Below are 16,324 nucleotides of genomic sequence, written 5' to 3'. Positions count from 1 at the left end.
TCTCTATGAGAAATGTTTGAATATTTCATATTTTAAAGTGAAGTTTGAAATACATGACCGACTTGGGGGCGATAATACAAGATGAGAAGGGGAAAGGGCTTTTTTCCAAAAGGTAACCCGGTGCAGAAGACCCGGACGCCTTCTGAAACCCAAGAAGCAGGAAATGGTCCCCTCAGCTCCCGACACCAAAGTGTGGTAAAGAAACAACAGTTCTGAATGTCGCCAGCACCACCATCACCCACCAAATGTCACTGCGATTCAGGGCGTCCTGCCAAGTGCCGTGCTGGGCCTCTGCTTTGAGTCAGAATGAACCTGCGTCAGACTGAGGAGGGAGTATTGTTAACCTGCAGTCAGCAAACAGCAGTAGTGGGACTCAGACTCACGGCCGACACCTTTCAACACACACCTCATTTATGGAATACGTTTGGCTCTGCTGCCTGGATTGTCAACTCTGTGAAGATGGGGGTTTTCATCCGTTCTGTTTACTCATATTCACGGTACCCTTTGCAGTGTCTGGCTGTCTGCCAGCTTGCAATAATGTTAAGTGAATTAACTGGATGAATGAACTGGTCCTTGCCGACCCACCAGCCTCAGTCCTACTATCCTACCCCTCTGCTTACTTCTAGGAATGCAGTTCCAGCCCAGTGCATGTGTGCGCGCGCATGCACACACACACACACACACACACACACACACGCATGCACAGACCAAGCTAGTCTATGCCAATTTTCCTAAATGCTCATGGGGTTCTGTCTGCTTATTTTTCAGGCCAAGTCCTATTGGTCATTTATCGAGACCAGTCAATGTCATCTTGACTAGGAAGATGAAGACGGTCCTGACCTTTGCCCAAAGGCAAAACCGAGACTAGAAATGTTACCTAGTAATGACTCTAACTGCCCTTTGCAAGGGCCTCCTGCGTTCAGACACATATTCCTTGTGTTCTCCAACGTCTCCACTCTTATGGTTGAAGACGATGTTTGCGGTTCACCCAGTTTGGGTGGAAGGGCTTCCCAGGTAGCTTCCCTTCCCACTTCCCAGGCGTAGTGGTGAAAAATCTCCCTGGGAATGCAAGAGAGGCAGGTTTGATCCCTGGGCTGGGAAGATCCCTTGCAGTACAAAATAGAAACCCACTCCAATATTCTTTCTTGCCTGAGAAATCCCATGGACAGAGAAGCCTGTGGGCTACAGTCCATTGGGTTGAAAAGAGTTGGACACAACTGAGTGACTGAGCAGGCACACACAGTTTGGGTGGAAAGCCAAGAAGTCAGGTGAGGGAAGTGCAAAGGCAGTGGGGAATAGGAATCGATGATATGTAGGCACCTTGAAAAGAAGGGAGATTCAGTTTCCTGGAAGCCAAGCTAAGGGGAACGGGAGCCATATGGTCAGAGTCAGAGAAGAAATCAAACAGGTAAGAAACACAAAAGTCAGGACATGAGAAACTCTGACTTGAAATATATGAACCTCCCTGCATAGGGCTTAATGGAGAGACTCTGAGAGAGAACAACTTAACCACCTTCATGTCCATGACTCATGGAATACTTCCAAATGAATGTTCCAGTATAGAGATCTGAGTTTCACACCAGGGTTGCCCAGTTTTATGAACACTGCATGGTTACATGTGCAAACACTATCCATTAATCATCCTGACCTGGCACCCAGCATTATAGTGTATTTCATTCCAGATGCCTGAAGGCTGGGCCACTAGGGATACAGGACATGGCTGGGTGGCTCTCCTTGGAGGCTCCTCTCGAGAGGTGTATGTGAGAAGGTGGTGCTGGGTTTGTCAGACCAGGGTGCACACACACAGCCAGCACATGCTCTTGTTCTCTCTGCGAGAATCTGAGAGAAGGAATCTGCCCAGTGTGCAGGTGAGATCCAGGAAGACTTCCAGGAGGAGGTCTTAAGGAAGCTTAAGCATCCTTAAGCTCTGTAAAAATTGGGTCAGATTCGGACAGGACATGGGAAGGAGGAGGAGCTTCCCTGGCGGCTCAGACGGTAAAGAATCTGCCTGCAACGCAGGAGACCTGGGTTGGGAAGATCCCCTAGAGAAATTTATGGACAGAGGCTACAGTCCGTGGGGTCACAAAGAGTTGGACATGACTGAGCGACTCACACTTTTACTTTCACTAGGAAGGAGAAGACTTAACTGCAGAGGTCAGGGAAATCTAATATTTGGGACTGGGTGGAAACTGACTTCACTGACTGTTTTCAGTGACCTCCTTCTGGTGAGGTTGCTGGAATCCACCCTTGCAGTGTCTGCGAGGGACCCATTTAGGGATTAATAAAGCAGCTAAAGACAAGAATAACAGGTCTGTTCATGACTTGCCCTTAACTCTAAGATCTCAAAGTCAAAGGATGTATCTGAAGAACTAGGCGCCCCAGGTTCGCCCAGCTCCACCACCAATTTGCAAATGTAAGCCCCTACCCTCCCTGGCCATTCATCCCTGAATAAATTTTACAGACATACTGTTGAGTAAAAGAAGCCAGACATGAAAAGTCTATGCTCTAAGATTCTATTCGTATAAAATTCAAAAGCAGCCAAGACAGCCTCCTAAAGAAAGCAGGATATTGTTACCTTGGTGTGAGAGCAGTAGTGACTGAGATAAGACACATTAAGGGGGCTGGTCCAGTTCTGTTTCTTGGTCTGGGCACTGGTTACGGCCTTCCCTGGTGGCTTAGATAGTAAAGAATCGCCTGCAATGGAGGAGACACAGGTTCGATCCCTGGGTCGGGAAGATCCCATGGAGGAGGACATGGCAACCCATTCCAGTATCCATGGACAGAGGAGTCTGGTGGGCTATAGTTCTTGGGGTTGCAAAAGTGGGAGGGAGTGAGTGATTAACTAATTAGGTGTGTGCACTTTGCAGAAATTAATTGAGCTATTCACTTAAGGTCTGTGAACTTCACTGTATGTTTTCTATTTTGATGAAAAATGTACTTTAAAAAAAGTGGAAAATTTGTCTCTGGCCCTTTTCCGATGGATGAGTCTTTACAGCTCCCCTGGACTTCTCAGATTGCTAAGTGGAATGAAATGATGACTTTTCCTCCATGGACCAATGAAGGCAACGGTTTTGATTACACTTTTTGTTTTTCTTACAAGGAAATGTTAAATTTAATTCTGGACAGCCTATTTGTTTTTCTAAATTAACTACTGCCAGGAAAACAGGCTTTGGATGCTGAGCTGTATGCCTGTGCATGTGTGTGTATGTGTGTGTGTGTGTGTGCATACAAGTGTACACACGCGTATGTTCCCTTTTTACATTGATGTATTTAGACAAAAATGAAAATAAGCTTGAAGATGTTCTTAAACATGGTGATGGGCAAATAAATTGCCCCTTTAACTTTCCACTGGTGTCCTCATTAGTGTTAGTCGCTCAGTCATGTCCAACTCTGTGACCACCTGGACTGTAGCCTGCCAGGCTCCTCTGTCCATGGAATTCTCCAGGCAAGAATACTGGAGTGGGTAGCCATTCCCTTCTCCAGGGCATCTTATGGATCCAGAAATCGAACCCGGGTCTCCTGCACTGCAGGCAGATTCTTTACCCTCTGAGCCACCATTGATGCCCCTGGCATAGAGAAAATGTCCAATAATTATGTTGAATGAATGAAAAAAAAAATAGTGAATAAAACACCACAAGTGAGTAAAAAAGACTTGGACATACATCTTTATTTGCAGGTACAGTGGTGCCAAAGGAGTTAGCTACTCAAATACCTTCCCTCCTAGCTCAAGACATTGCCAAGACAGATGAGCAAAGCAGTGTCTGGTCCGTTTGGTTCAGTTGCTGCTCCAAACCCTCCTTTCTGGACGCCGGGCCACCGCTGGCCCAGCTGGAACCCAGAGGTGCAGCTCAGCCTCAGGACTGGTCAGACATTCAGGCAGCTAGTCCTGCCGCTGTCACGTTATGAAAGTCCCATTGCGGAGGTCCCCGTACTGCGACGGTCGACTCTGACCGCTCTTTTAAACCACTCTGTCATGTATATAACTTCAACAACAGATGCAACTTTAAAAATGGGGCCAAACAGCCAACTTCCTTGGTTCTCATTCCCAGGCCTGTGTACTGTCTCCCGAGGTCTGGTCCTCTGCCCCACCTTTCAACGCTCCTGGCGTGTCCCCATCTGGGGCCGTGGAAACTTCCCGGCCTAGCTGCTCCCTCTGTCTTCACTGGACTGTGGAGCTCAGCTCTCCTGGTGACTCAGTTCTGGCCCCGGGTGACCATGGCTCCCCGCAGGCTCCCTCCTCCACCCCGGGAGCGGAGGTGCCTTCTGACAGCCCGAGCCCTCAGGCCAGCTGCTCCAAGGCTCAGCCCTGAAGATCTGCAGGCCAACACAGAGCCTGGGCACCACCAGTGCCTGCCACGTCCTGCTTTGGCATCACCAGCCTGGTGAGACATTATTACTCGCTGAGCCTCATGAAAACCTTAGAACTCATCCTAGTCTAGTCCACCAAACAGGCCCTACTAGTCAATAAAGATGGAGGGACTTCCCTAGCGTTGTGGGGTTAAGACTCTGCTCTTATCCACTTCAAGGGGCGCGGGCTCCATCCCTGGTCGGGGAACTAAGTTCCCACATGCCTCAGGGTGTGGCCTAAATACATACATAAATAAATAAGGAGATTTATCAGCCACCCCTCCGATTTTGAGTTGCAGCAGACATGCTGTTCTCTGAGTCTGGCATCGGCATAGAAAGACCCACGTCTCTGATGCATGTTTGATGGAATCTCACCATTCCCTACGCTGTTATATGCTCAGCGTGGTGCCCCGTAAACGGGTCACAATAAAGGATTACAAAGCCTCCCTTTCAAGCTGCTGATGACGTGATCGGGGAGGCAGAACGCATGTGCCCACCAAGCTGTTCATAAGGAACCAGTGGGTGAAGCTCCCACGGGGTCCCCTCCACAGATGGACAGAAAAAAGGAGGCACAGCTGGCTGGAGTCGGGGTGCTGGGGAGGGCGACTGCTGATCCCTTGGCTAAGGAGTCTGGGGACTCAGTTCAGTTCAGTTCAGTCGTGTCCAACTCTTTGCGACCCCAGGGACTGCAGCACACCAGGCCTCCCTGTCCATCAACAACTCCCAGAGTTTACTCAAACTCATGTCCATCGAGTCGGTGATGCCATCCAACCATCTCATCCTCTGTCATCCCCTTCTCCTCCTGCCTTCAATCTTTCCCATCATCAGGGTCTTTTCAAATGAGTCAGTTCTTTGCACCAGTTGGCCAAAGTATTGGAATTTCAGCTTCGACATCAGTCCTTTCAATGAACACTCAGGACACGCATTTGGGAGGTGACACCACTGACCAGGGAGCACCCATGGTGCTCCCATAGGTGCTCCACCCATAGGTGGGGAGTGAGCTGGGATGGGAGGTGAGCCACCGATAGTCCTAAAAACGGGCCACGGGCCTCCGGGGTGGGGGTGAGCCTGGGTGACCAGCAGGGGGAAGAGCATCTGAGGTCCAGACTGTCTCGTCTTCTCTCCCAAGGGGACACCAAGCTTGCCGGAGGGAAGGGGAGGGACTGAGGGAAGAAGGGATGCAGGGCAGGTGGGCAGGCTGGCAGGACTCTCCCACCCTGCAGTCAGAGAATACAGCGCCAGGTAGAGGATACCATCCTGACTGCTCAGGTTGGGCAGGGAGGCCATTTGGAAACACGTGAACAGTTTCCAACAAGGAATCCCTGCAGGCTCAGGGGCCTCGGAGAAATGCACATGGAGGGCTGAGGTCCAGGATCAAAATGGAATCACTGTGTGTGGATTCAGGAGGAATGGAGAAGCTATGACGGTGAGACCCACCCCCAGGCAGGAGGAAGCTTCGAGACCCCAGCGCAGGGCCAGGAATCCTCAGCTCCTTCACTTCCACTTGTTCCTCTCCCAGTAAAAAACAGTTGAAATGAATCACCCACATTCTAGCTCATTTCCTATCTCCCGGTTCTAGACGTTTCCAGTAGGAGAGCTAACCTGGTGCCAAGTAGTGACTTTTCCTGGTGTGCATGACTCACTGGAAAAAGCGCCTCTTGGGCTATTAAAAGAGTTGGGGGGGTGTGGATTTAAGACATTCGAGTTCAAAGCAAATTATATAGAAGCTAAGCAAGGACATATCATTCTAGCAATGAATACTGCTTTCCCCCAATAATGAGACAGGAAAAAAATGGGCTCTTTAGTTGACGTGGTGCACTGATGTTCTAGGAAAGGATTAACTACTTCAGAACAAGGCCAACGAAACTTGGCTTAAGCAGGTCAACGTGCTGATGAATATGTGGAAGGTGTGTTTGTCTGCTAAATGGACTTGTGCAAAAGGAAAGGAATCTCCTGACTTCCTTGAATGCACCTTATCCTGCTTGGAAGCCCCCATCCCTGCTGATGTGGGGAACAGAAGGTAAGCCTGCCCATGAAGGTAAGACAGTCCATCTAGGGTAGATCCTCCCGGCGCTCTCTTTGCCCATAGGACCATCACACTCAGCAACCAGTTTGGATGATATGAGAGTATTTACAAGGTTTTAATAGAGGCTAAAAAGACACAATGGGGTTCCCAGGTGACTCAGCAGTAAAGAATCTGCCTGCCAAGGTAGGAGACATGGGTTTGCTCCCTGATCCAGGAAGATCCCCTGGAGAAGGAAATGGAAGCCCACTCCAATATTCTTGCCTGGGAAATCCCAGGGACAGAGGAGCCTGGTGGGCTACAGTCCACAGGGCACAAAGGCTTGGACATGCCTGAGGGACTAACCAACAACAAAGAGATGCAGTATAGGTAACTGTTTTCACCTTCACCCCCAGCCCGTTCCTGGGCCCCGTACTACCCAAGCTGACATTGCTAATGGGCCGAACAGATGGAAAACACAGGCAGAGGAGGACACGGCAGGGGAAGAAGAAGCACTGCAAGGCAGGTTTTGAAGTAACTGGCTAATAGCAACGCTGAACCTAGCAGCAGCCTCAGGATTGTTCTAAACACCAACCCAGGGATTCACTACTGAACCAACTGCAGCATGCACAAGAGAGGAACCCTCTCATTCAGGAATGGGAAGTGAAGCTTCTTGGCATTTGGCAAGTCTGGGTTCAAGTCAGGCTCTATCCCTTATCATGTGTATGATCTCTGACAAGATAGTCATCTCCACCTCAGTTTCCTCATCTGTAAAATGGGAATAATAAAACCAGCTCCAAGTACCATGTAGATTAAATGAGATTACAAATAGAAAGTACTAATCAGAATTGCTGCATTTAGTAAGCATATTTAAATGGTGCCCATCCTAATCTGTAATAGTTATTCATTTTTAAAATTAATTGGGGTATAGTAAAATTATCAGAGTATAGTAAAATTATTAGAGTATAGTTGTTTACAATTTTATGTTAGTTTCTGCAGTATAAAAGAGAATCACTTATATGTATACCTATATCCCCTCTTTCTGTAATTGTCATTTTTCACTGAAATGTTGAGATTTAGAATTTATAAGCTTAGAGAGTCTAAGAGGCTAGATGAATGCTATGAAGTCTTTTTAAGTTCAAATGCTTTTTCATCTGCCCAGAACATTCGGAATGCTACTACCTAGTGAAACACAAGCCAGCATGCTCTGGTCTGATTTAGGTACATTTTACGTATGAAAAACTCAAGGCCAATACAGAATGGGAATTTTCCTGAGGGAAAAAAGTACCTTTTGTATCACGTCTTTTACTGGACACAGAGCATGTGACTGTCATAGTCCTGGCACAGACACACATGACTATCTCATAACCCCTATTATACACTTTTTAAAGTTACCTAGTGGTGCAGAGTTATCCCATGATCTTAGATCCCATAAGAAAACTGCATTGTAAGTCCTCTGAACGATACTATGAAAAACAGTATCACTAACGCTTCCTCCATGGTATTCCAAGCAAAGAAACAGTGTACATACAATCTGTCAACCAACAGTAAGGTACATTACCTGCTGAAAAACATCAACACGGTTTCGTACATTGGAAATGTCTCAGTCTTGCTGTTGAGCTGCAAGTAGACCCACAAAAGGAGTGTTTTCAGAAGGTGAAACTCACTGAAAGTGAACAACCTGGCCAAAACAAAAGATTGAGAAGTCCACTGAGTCGCAAAAACCATGCTGCGCATGTGAAAATGAAAAGTTGAAAGTGAGTTCAGGAAGGAGGCGATACCACCCTGAGTCTGTAGGTGGACTCACAGAGAGAAACCAAGTCTCAGGTCACTCAGCTGGCATGCCTGGGACTTGATCTTCAGCCAACCTGAGCCTTCACCCACCTGCTGTGCGCTGTAAAATCATGACCATCATTGAATGAGCTCCTACTAGGAGACAGGGTTCTCAAGGTGGTTCCATAAGTCCTTTTATTAAATTCCACCCAGTAGCTTGCAAAGTTGGGATATGTTCCTTACTTTCAGAGATGTGGTTCAGACAGTAAAAAATCTGCCTGCAATGCAGGAGACCCAGGTTCAATCTCTGGGTCAGGAAGATCCCCTGGAGAAGGGCATGACAACCCACTCCAGTATTCCTGTTCTGGAGAATTCCATGGACAGAGGAGTCTGGTGGGCTACAATCCATGGGGTCGCAAAGAGTCGGACATGACTAAGTGACTAACACTTTCACACTTTAGAGATGTGGATATTACTGAGACTGACCCTGTTTATTTAAAAATTTAACATTTGGTTCATCATGTTAATTTTCACTGTAAAATATTGCACTAAGATATACTTTATCTCAGTGGCTGAGGTTTTCGGTGTCCCTTAAACTTTGCACCCAAGGTGAATGCCTCACTGGTCATATTCCAATCCCAGGCCCAACTGAGGAATAACTTGTCCAGAGTCACACAGTTCTGAGGTCAGACCTGGGCAGGGGTCAGTTCTGCCCCAAATTGGCTGTGGAATCTCTTGCAAGCTGCTTTCCGGCCCTGCAGCTGCAGCTCACTCATCTGTAACGTGGCGATTACAGGCATTGCTAAGAGGATACAGTAAGTCCCCTACATACACAAAGTTCTTTCTGAGAGCAAGCTCAGAAGTCCAGTTTGCTCCTAAGTCCAACAAACTTTCGATCCCTGGGTCGGGAAGACCCTCTGGAGAAGGGAATGGCAATCCACTCCAGCATTCTTGCCAAGAAAATTCCATGGGCCGAGGAGCCTAGCAGGTGGGCTACAGTCTGTGGGGTCGGAAAGAGTCGGACATGACTGAGCGACTGAGACTTTCACACTTTCCTACAAACTTAGCCTAGGTACCCAACAAACACAATTAGCTATTTACCACTGCTTTTATGCTTGTTTCCAGACATCCTAGACTTGAAGTAAAGAGACTGTACCATATACAGTACAGTATAGTACACAAAAACACAATTCCTTATGGAGGGTACACACACGTGACAACGTAGGCCAGGCACGGGAACTAACTTATGTCCGGACATGCATGAATGCACATTCACATCTTTGAAAGCTCGAAACCTGAAGTATGTAGGAGACTGACTGGACAATGAAGGCTGTGTGAGGTGAGTCTGTATGAGTTGTATGAGCTTCCAGTCACCGCTGTAATAAGCTGCCACAGACCAAGTGGCTTAAAACAACACAAATTTGTTGTTGTTCGGTCACTAATTCATTTCTGACTCGCGACCTCATGGACTGCCGCATGCCAGCCTCCCCTGTTCTTCAGTATCTCCTGGAGTTTGCTCAAATTCATGTCCATTGAGTCGGTCATGCTATCTAACCACCTCACCCTCTGCTGCCCCCTTCTCCTTTTGCCTTCAGTCTTTCACTCCAGGATCCCTAAGTACAAAATGAACCTTACTGGGTTTAGATCAGGGTGTGGGCGTGGCCATGCTCCTTCCTGAGGTTCTAGGGGAGAATCGTTTCTTTGCCTTTCCAGCTCCTAGAGGCCACTGCATGCCTTGGCCTATGGCCCCTTCCTTCACCTTCCAGCCAGCAGCGCAGCATCTTCAAAGCTCCCTCTGGTTGACTCTTCCTCCTCCCTCGCCCACACTGAAGAGTCTGGTGAGTCCATTAGGGCCACCCGGGAAATCCAGGGTGACGTCTCCATCTCCAGGTTGTCCTACTGCCACTTTAGTCTCATCTGCAAACTTTATCCCCCTTTGCCGTGCAACCCAACGTTTTCACAGGTTCCAGGGGCTGGGATGTCGACATCTCTGGGGGACCAATATTGAGCTGACTGGGCTTCCCTGCTGGCTCTGGACTTCCCTGCTGCCTCAGATGGTAGAGAATTTGGCTGCAAGGCAGAAGACTAGGGTTTGATCCCTGGGTCAGGAAGATCGTCTGTAGAAGGGAACGGCAACCCACTCCAGTATCCTTGCCTGGAAAATCCCATGGACAGAGGAGCCTGGTGGGCTACAGTCCACAGGGCTGCAAAGAATCAGACACGACTGAGCAACTAACACATACACACAGACATACTGAGCTGACCACACATACAGCTTGTCTAGCACAGGGCCTGGACACAGTAATGGGCTCAGAGGACAGCAGCTCCAACCCTAAGGATCCACCCCTAGGTGGTGGGGCTGGATCCAGGCTCCAGAGCCCACACTGCCTGCAGCCGTGCACGGCACCTCAACAAGAAACAAGGGAGACTTTCCTGGCGGTCCAGTGGTTAAGACTCTGCACTTCCAATGCAGGGGGTGTGGGTTTGATCCCTGGTTGGGGAATTAAGATCCCACATATCGTGCACCACACACACAAAAAAAGAATAAATCATGAAATAAGGGATGTGGAGAGGATGCTGCTGCCCATGAAGGCAGCTCTGTAAAGGATGCTTGCTTCCCAAACAGCTCCTCTCACAGCCTCTGATGACTTAGTTCTCCAAAGAGTCATTGCAACGTTTCTTAAACCGGTTGATATTTTCTGTCTCTGACCATGGAGATGTACCCTGGCTTCAAAATGTATCACAGCCTCTTCACCCACCACTTTAGCGGTCATGGTGGGTAGAAGCCAATCGTGACTCCAAGGGCAGCAGGAATGTCACCTTCCCACCTCTCCCACTATTTCTGGATGCAGTAGAACGGTCTCTTTCCTATTCTTTATTTTTAGGCACCTACAGATGCATGGGCTTTGACTATGCCCAGACAGGACTGAATTTGTCACTGTCTGGGCAATAATGGTGAGGCAGGAGTGGAGAGCTCACAGAACCTCCTGGAACGAGGTTCCCAAAAAGAGCTCTGCCAGGACTCCAACCGCTGCTGGGCTGGGGAGCCCATCTTCTATTGCAGAACCCATGTTTGAGGTCCCCACCCCCAGAAAGTTATTTGAGATCTTACTAAAGATGGGTTTACCAACACAAGGGGAGTAATCAAGAACTCCACAGATAAGTACCCTGGTTACAATTTATGATGAAGGATAATTGTTGAAATAAACTCCTCGGTTTTTAGGCCAAGTATCAGTTGCCGTTTAGTTACCGAGTTGCACCCAACTCTTTAGCGACCCTATGGACTGTAGCCTACCAGGTTCCTCTGTTCATGGGATTTCCCAGGCAAGAATACCAAATTGTGTTGCCATTTCCTCCTCCAGGGGATCTTCCTGACCCGAGGATCAGACCTGTGTCTCCTGCACTGGCAAGCAGATTCTTTACCACTGAGCCACCTGGGAAACCCAAGTATCAGTTGGGTTTACACTAGGACGAAATCCAACCATCACCCTAAAATATTAGTTCCTACAGGAAATAATCAACTGAGGACATTCAAACATATTTTCATTTACCTAAGAGTTCTGATGATCTGAATCAAGATGGAACTCACAGAAATCATAAACTTCCCTCCAATATAGGTGAACATCTGAGTTGCTCTATATGTGTTTACAGGGGCTCACAAGAGGCCACTGGGATGTAATGGGTGTAAAAGTGCCTTTAACAAGACATTGTCCTCTATTTTTTGTGTGTGAGAAAACTATACATAAACACTAAATGTCTCCTTCCAAATACAGGCCACAAGGAAAGCCATGTCCAAGTGAACAAGAAAATATGAACAAGGTTACCCATTGCAGCACTGACTGTCCTAGCAAAAAAGGAAGCCAAACCAAACAAAAAGACATTAGAAAGGGAATGAAAAAGATTGCTGTCTGTTCATCCACTGGAGCCTCATACAACTAAAATTAAAAATGCTGGTTAAGTACATATATATCAACATGGAAACAGATCGCCAGTCCAGGTTGGATGCATGAGACAAGTGCTCAAGGCTGGTGCACTGGAACGACCCAGAGGGATGGGATAGGGAGGGAGGTGGGGGGGGGGCAGTTCAGGATGGGGAACACATGTAAAGCCATGGCTGATTCATGTCAATGTATGGCAAAAACCACTACAATACTGTAAAGTAATTAGCCTCCAACTAATAAAAATAAATGGAAAAAAAAATCAACATGGAGAGAATAAGTCACATGATGTTCGTGAATAGTAGCAGAATATTACAATCACTACGAGAAATTTAAACCTTTGCAAAACCATATTGTGCATAATTTTTGCATGTACATATATGTAGCAAGCATGTAATCTCATGGGTTGGATGCACACAAATCCACAACAGTGGCTTGGTTGACTTTAGGGAAGGGAGGAAGACAAGAGGAAAGATGAAAAACAGGGCTGTGAGGTGGGGGGAGGGCTGGGGAAGGTGACTACTGCTTTGTTGGATGTTTTATTTCTCAATTTATGACAAAATTTTACCATGTGTTCATTTGAGGAGATGGACCCAATTGTATTCTGTATTATTCTCCTACCTTTGTAACTTTTTAAAATAATAATAAAATACGACCATCCATGTGCCTGACCATCAATAAGGAATAAGAAGGTTTGGAGCAGAGCACATCAGTGGACTGATAATAACCATGGGTGTTGAGGCCACTCAGACCTGGGTTCAAATTTCAACTCTCTTTTTGCATGGGGGGAGCAATCCTTTTCTGTGATCTCCATTCTGCAGGGAAAAACCACAAGGAACACCCCCTAAAGGGGTTGCTGTAGGAATGAGACCTGATTGCCCACTCAGAGTATTCCATATACCCCAGTGCTTCATAACTGGTAGGTGGTGGTATTATTAGCCAGAAAAGCGTTGTTGTTCAGTCGCTCAGTTGTATCCAACTTCTTGCGACCCCATGAACTGCAGCACACCAGGCTTCCCTGTCCTTCACCATCTCCCGGAGCTTGCTCAAACTCATGTCCATTGAGTCGATGATGCCAGCCAACCATCTCACCCTCTGTCCTCCCCTTCTCCTCCTGCCGCAGTCTTTCCCAGCATCAGGGTCTTTTCTAATGAGTCGGGTTTTCGCATCAGGTGCTGAGCTTCAGCTTCAGCATCAGTCCTTCCAATGAATAGCTTTAGGAAATACTGCATTTGAGAGGGAAGCCCACCCGTGCTGCAGACGCCGTAGAGGACGCGGTGGCTGTTCTCAGGAATTCCTGAGTGCTCGAGACTCCTTGTATCACAGACAGGAAGTCAGGGAGGGAGACATGTTCCCCCTGGTGCAGGGCAGCCTTTCCTGCAGCTAGAAATGAGAGATAATCCTCTGAATTCTCCACCCTCCTAAGTCAACACGGAGATTGGCTTCCAGAAAAACAGAATTTGGAATGAAGCTTCCATAATATTAGAGTGAGTGAAACAGGGTCGCTGAGTGATGACCTCTAAGAAGGAAATTAACTGAAAACCAGAGGCCCGGGAGGTCAGGAAAACCGTGTGTGTTTTGCTGAAGGCCATTTACAAGATGGAAAGAAAACCCAAAGGAAGATGAAGTCAAAGGGACTTTGGGGAAGGTGAATAGCCTCGAAACTGAAACATCTGCTGAGATGGACGTTGTTTCCAACCCAAACACCACGACCACAAGCCTGGGATGGGCCACGGTCTACGCTAAGTGGGGCCAAGAGACTCTCCACCCCTGACCCTGGGCTGACCTTTCCACAGCTGCTCTGGGGCCATGTGACTTCCCAGGACAGTGCAGATCTTGCTGAGCTCCGGCTGTTGGGAAACCTGGCTTCTGCTACACACGAGGAGATGGTGCAGTCACGAAGCTGGGAGCCTGGAGCCCCGAGCTCCAGCCCTGTCTTTTATTATCCCTCCTATCTTAGTGACAATAATTGGATCTCCTGCATAGGGTTGTGGGGATTAAAAGGGCCACCGCACACAGCACAGCACACACCCAGAAGCGCTCAGTAAAAGTTAACTCGCCCAGAGGTCTCTTCTTAACCAGGTGTGGTCTGTGGTGCCAAGCCCACCAGACACTCAGATGAGAAGCCCGAGCCTCGTAAATTTCTAACCATGTCCCCAGGCACTGGGTGTGGCCCGGGCCCCTCTTTCTGGCCCTCTGTTCCCCACCTCCCTCCTCCAGTTTTAAGGCAGGACATCAGCTTTAAGGATGCCCAGCTTTAAGGACAGCAACCAGGCGGGGAGAGCTCACCTAGGAAGATAAGATGTGAGCACGGGGTCTGGGAGCTGAGAGTGTGGGCCTTCCAGAGCACACGAGCTGATGACATGCCCGAGGTCATGCAGGCTGCCCCCCACCCTTCCTCTGCCCAGAGAGCCTGGCACCGTCGGTGCTGACGGCCACCTTCTGGGGAGGGGCCAGAGGAGCAGGACCCAGTTTCCACATCAGTCATGTCTCCCCAAGCCTGTGAGTCTAGACGCTCGACACGTAATGTTCTTGACCTCTTTTCCTGCCCAGCCAGCGTTTTCTAGGACCTATGCCATCGCTACCATGCTGGCTGTGGTCAGACATTTTTTTCCCCTTTCTTGGTTAAATGTTACCAGTGGGGGAGGGACAGCTCAGACTTTCCAAGGGACAGACAGTGTTAGGAAAAGTCTAAGGGCTGCCCTGTTTATCTTTTCTTCAAGGGTTGCACAACCTTTGCTCCATGGAGGGTGGAGAGCACACGCTTCTGCACAGGCCATGGACAGCCAGGGAAAAATGATCATGGGAACCCACCCAGGGCCTGGGGATGCCATTAGGACCCAAGTTCCCGAGGTAATGTTATTTAATATGTGGTCCTAATAAGATCCTGTACTGGAGGAAAAAGGATGCTATGAAGGTTAGTGTTAAGTAAAAGATCTCAAGGTATTACATCAGTGTCAAATTTCCTCAAGTTGTTAACTGCCTCGTGATTATATTAGAAAAATTCTCTTTATTGTGAAACATTGACGTATTCAGGGACTAGGAAACATGATGTATGTAACTTGTCCTCCAAGGATTAAAAAATGCATGCTAATAAACACACAGAGATGCAAATGATAAAGCAAACAGAGCAGAGACTGGATCAAACAGGGTAAAGGGTGCTGAGATAGCCTTTGCACTATTCTTGTTATCTAATTTGTTTGAAATTATTTTCAAGTAAAATATATTTTTAAACACTAATAAAAACTAAAGCACCTTTGGCTTAGGAACTTCACTTCTAGGAATTCAATGTGGGGAAATAATCTGAGATGAAAATAAATATATATCAAAGAATGTCACCAAAGTGCTATTTATATCAGCGAAACATTGGGAATAACCTAAAAGGCCAAGCATTGGCTGGAGTCTAAGGAAAGCCTTGTGGTGGTCACGTGGATAAGACAGAAGCCGAACTGGAAGAGCTAAAGACCTTTGGGTTAGAGATTCGATTGGAAGAGGGTTAAGAGCAGGAACGAGCCAGGGTTAGCGGGCCCTGTGCTGATCCGGGTGGGAGGTGTGGAGCTTTGGCCTCTGGCTGGTGCCCACACAGAAGCCCACAAAGATGTGTTGCTCTTGGGGGGAGGATGAAGTGGTGTCCAGAAGGATTCCCAAGGGCATGACGGCTGGCTGAGGAACACCGGGTAAGGGGTGCAATAAAGGACAAGGGCACCAAACACTAGGTCTTAGCCTTAACTGTCTGAAAAGTCACAGAGGCAGTGGAATGCCTGGGTCTAGAGCTGCTAATGCTCCCCTTGTGGCTCAGCTGGTAAAGAATCCACTGCAATGTTGGAGACCTGGGTTCAATCCCTGGGTTGGGAAGATCCTCGGAGAAGGGAAAGCCTACCCACTCCAGTGTTCTGGCTGGGAAATTCCATGGACTGTGACTTTCACTCACTCACTCAGAGCTGTTAAGGGGAGGGGTCAGGGCGGGAGACAGAAACTGATTTAGGGCTGAGAGCTTTTTTTCTTTTCCCCTTTTCCCTAGTTTCCAAATTTTCCATGATGCGTGTGTCCTAATATTGACAAAATTTTAAAAATCATTTACGCAATCACTTAATTCATTACCAGGTGGGTGAGACAGACAGAATCTGCCTGCAATGCAGGAGACCCAGGTTCCATCCCTGGGTCGGGAAGATCCCCTGCAGAAGGGAATGGCTACCCACTCCAGTATTCATGTTTGGAAAATCCAATGGACAGAGGAGCCTGGCAGGCTGTGGTCCATGGGGTC

At 47.9% G+C, this 16,324-nt stretch overlaps 1 protein-coding gene across 4 annotated transcripts in view; it reads right to left on the bottom strand.

The window, feature by feature from the left end:
* The window catches only part of BTBD16 (BTB domain containing 16), a 51,356-nt gene that overhangs the window by 12,183 nt on the left and 22,849 nt on the right, over nucleotides 1-16,324 (bottom strand). For all 4 annotated transcript variants that reach the window (XM_070470330.1, XM_070470333.1, XM_070470331.1 and 1 more), the window contains one exon: nucleotides 7,911-8,030. In XM_070470330.1, the coding sequence (XP_070326431.1) occupies nucleotides 7,911-8,030 (120 nt within the window). The remainder of the gene's footprint in view (nucleotides 1-7,910; nucleotides 8,031-16,324) is intronic.

Source organism: Odocoileus virginianus, chromosome 7 (assembly GCF_023699985.2).
Source record: "Odocoileus virginianus isolate 20LAN1187 ecotype Illinois chromosome 7, Ovbor_1.2, whole genome shotgun sequence".
Taxonomy (NCBI): Eukaryota; Metazoa; Chordata; class Mammalia; order Artiodactyla; family Cervidae; genus Odocoileus; species Odocoileus virginianus.
Note: the sequence above shows the minus strand (reverse complement) of the source record. Positions and strands in the feature narration are given on the sequence as shown.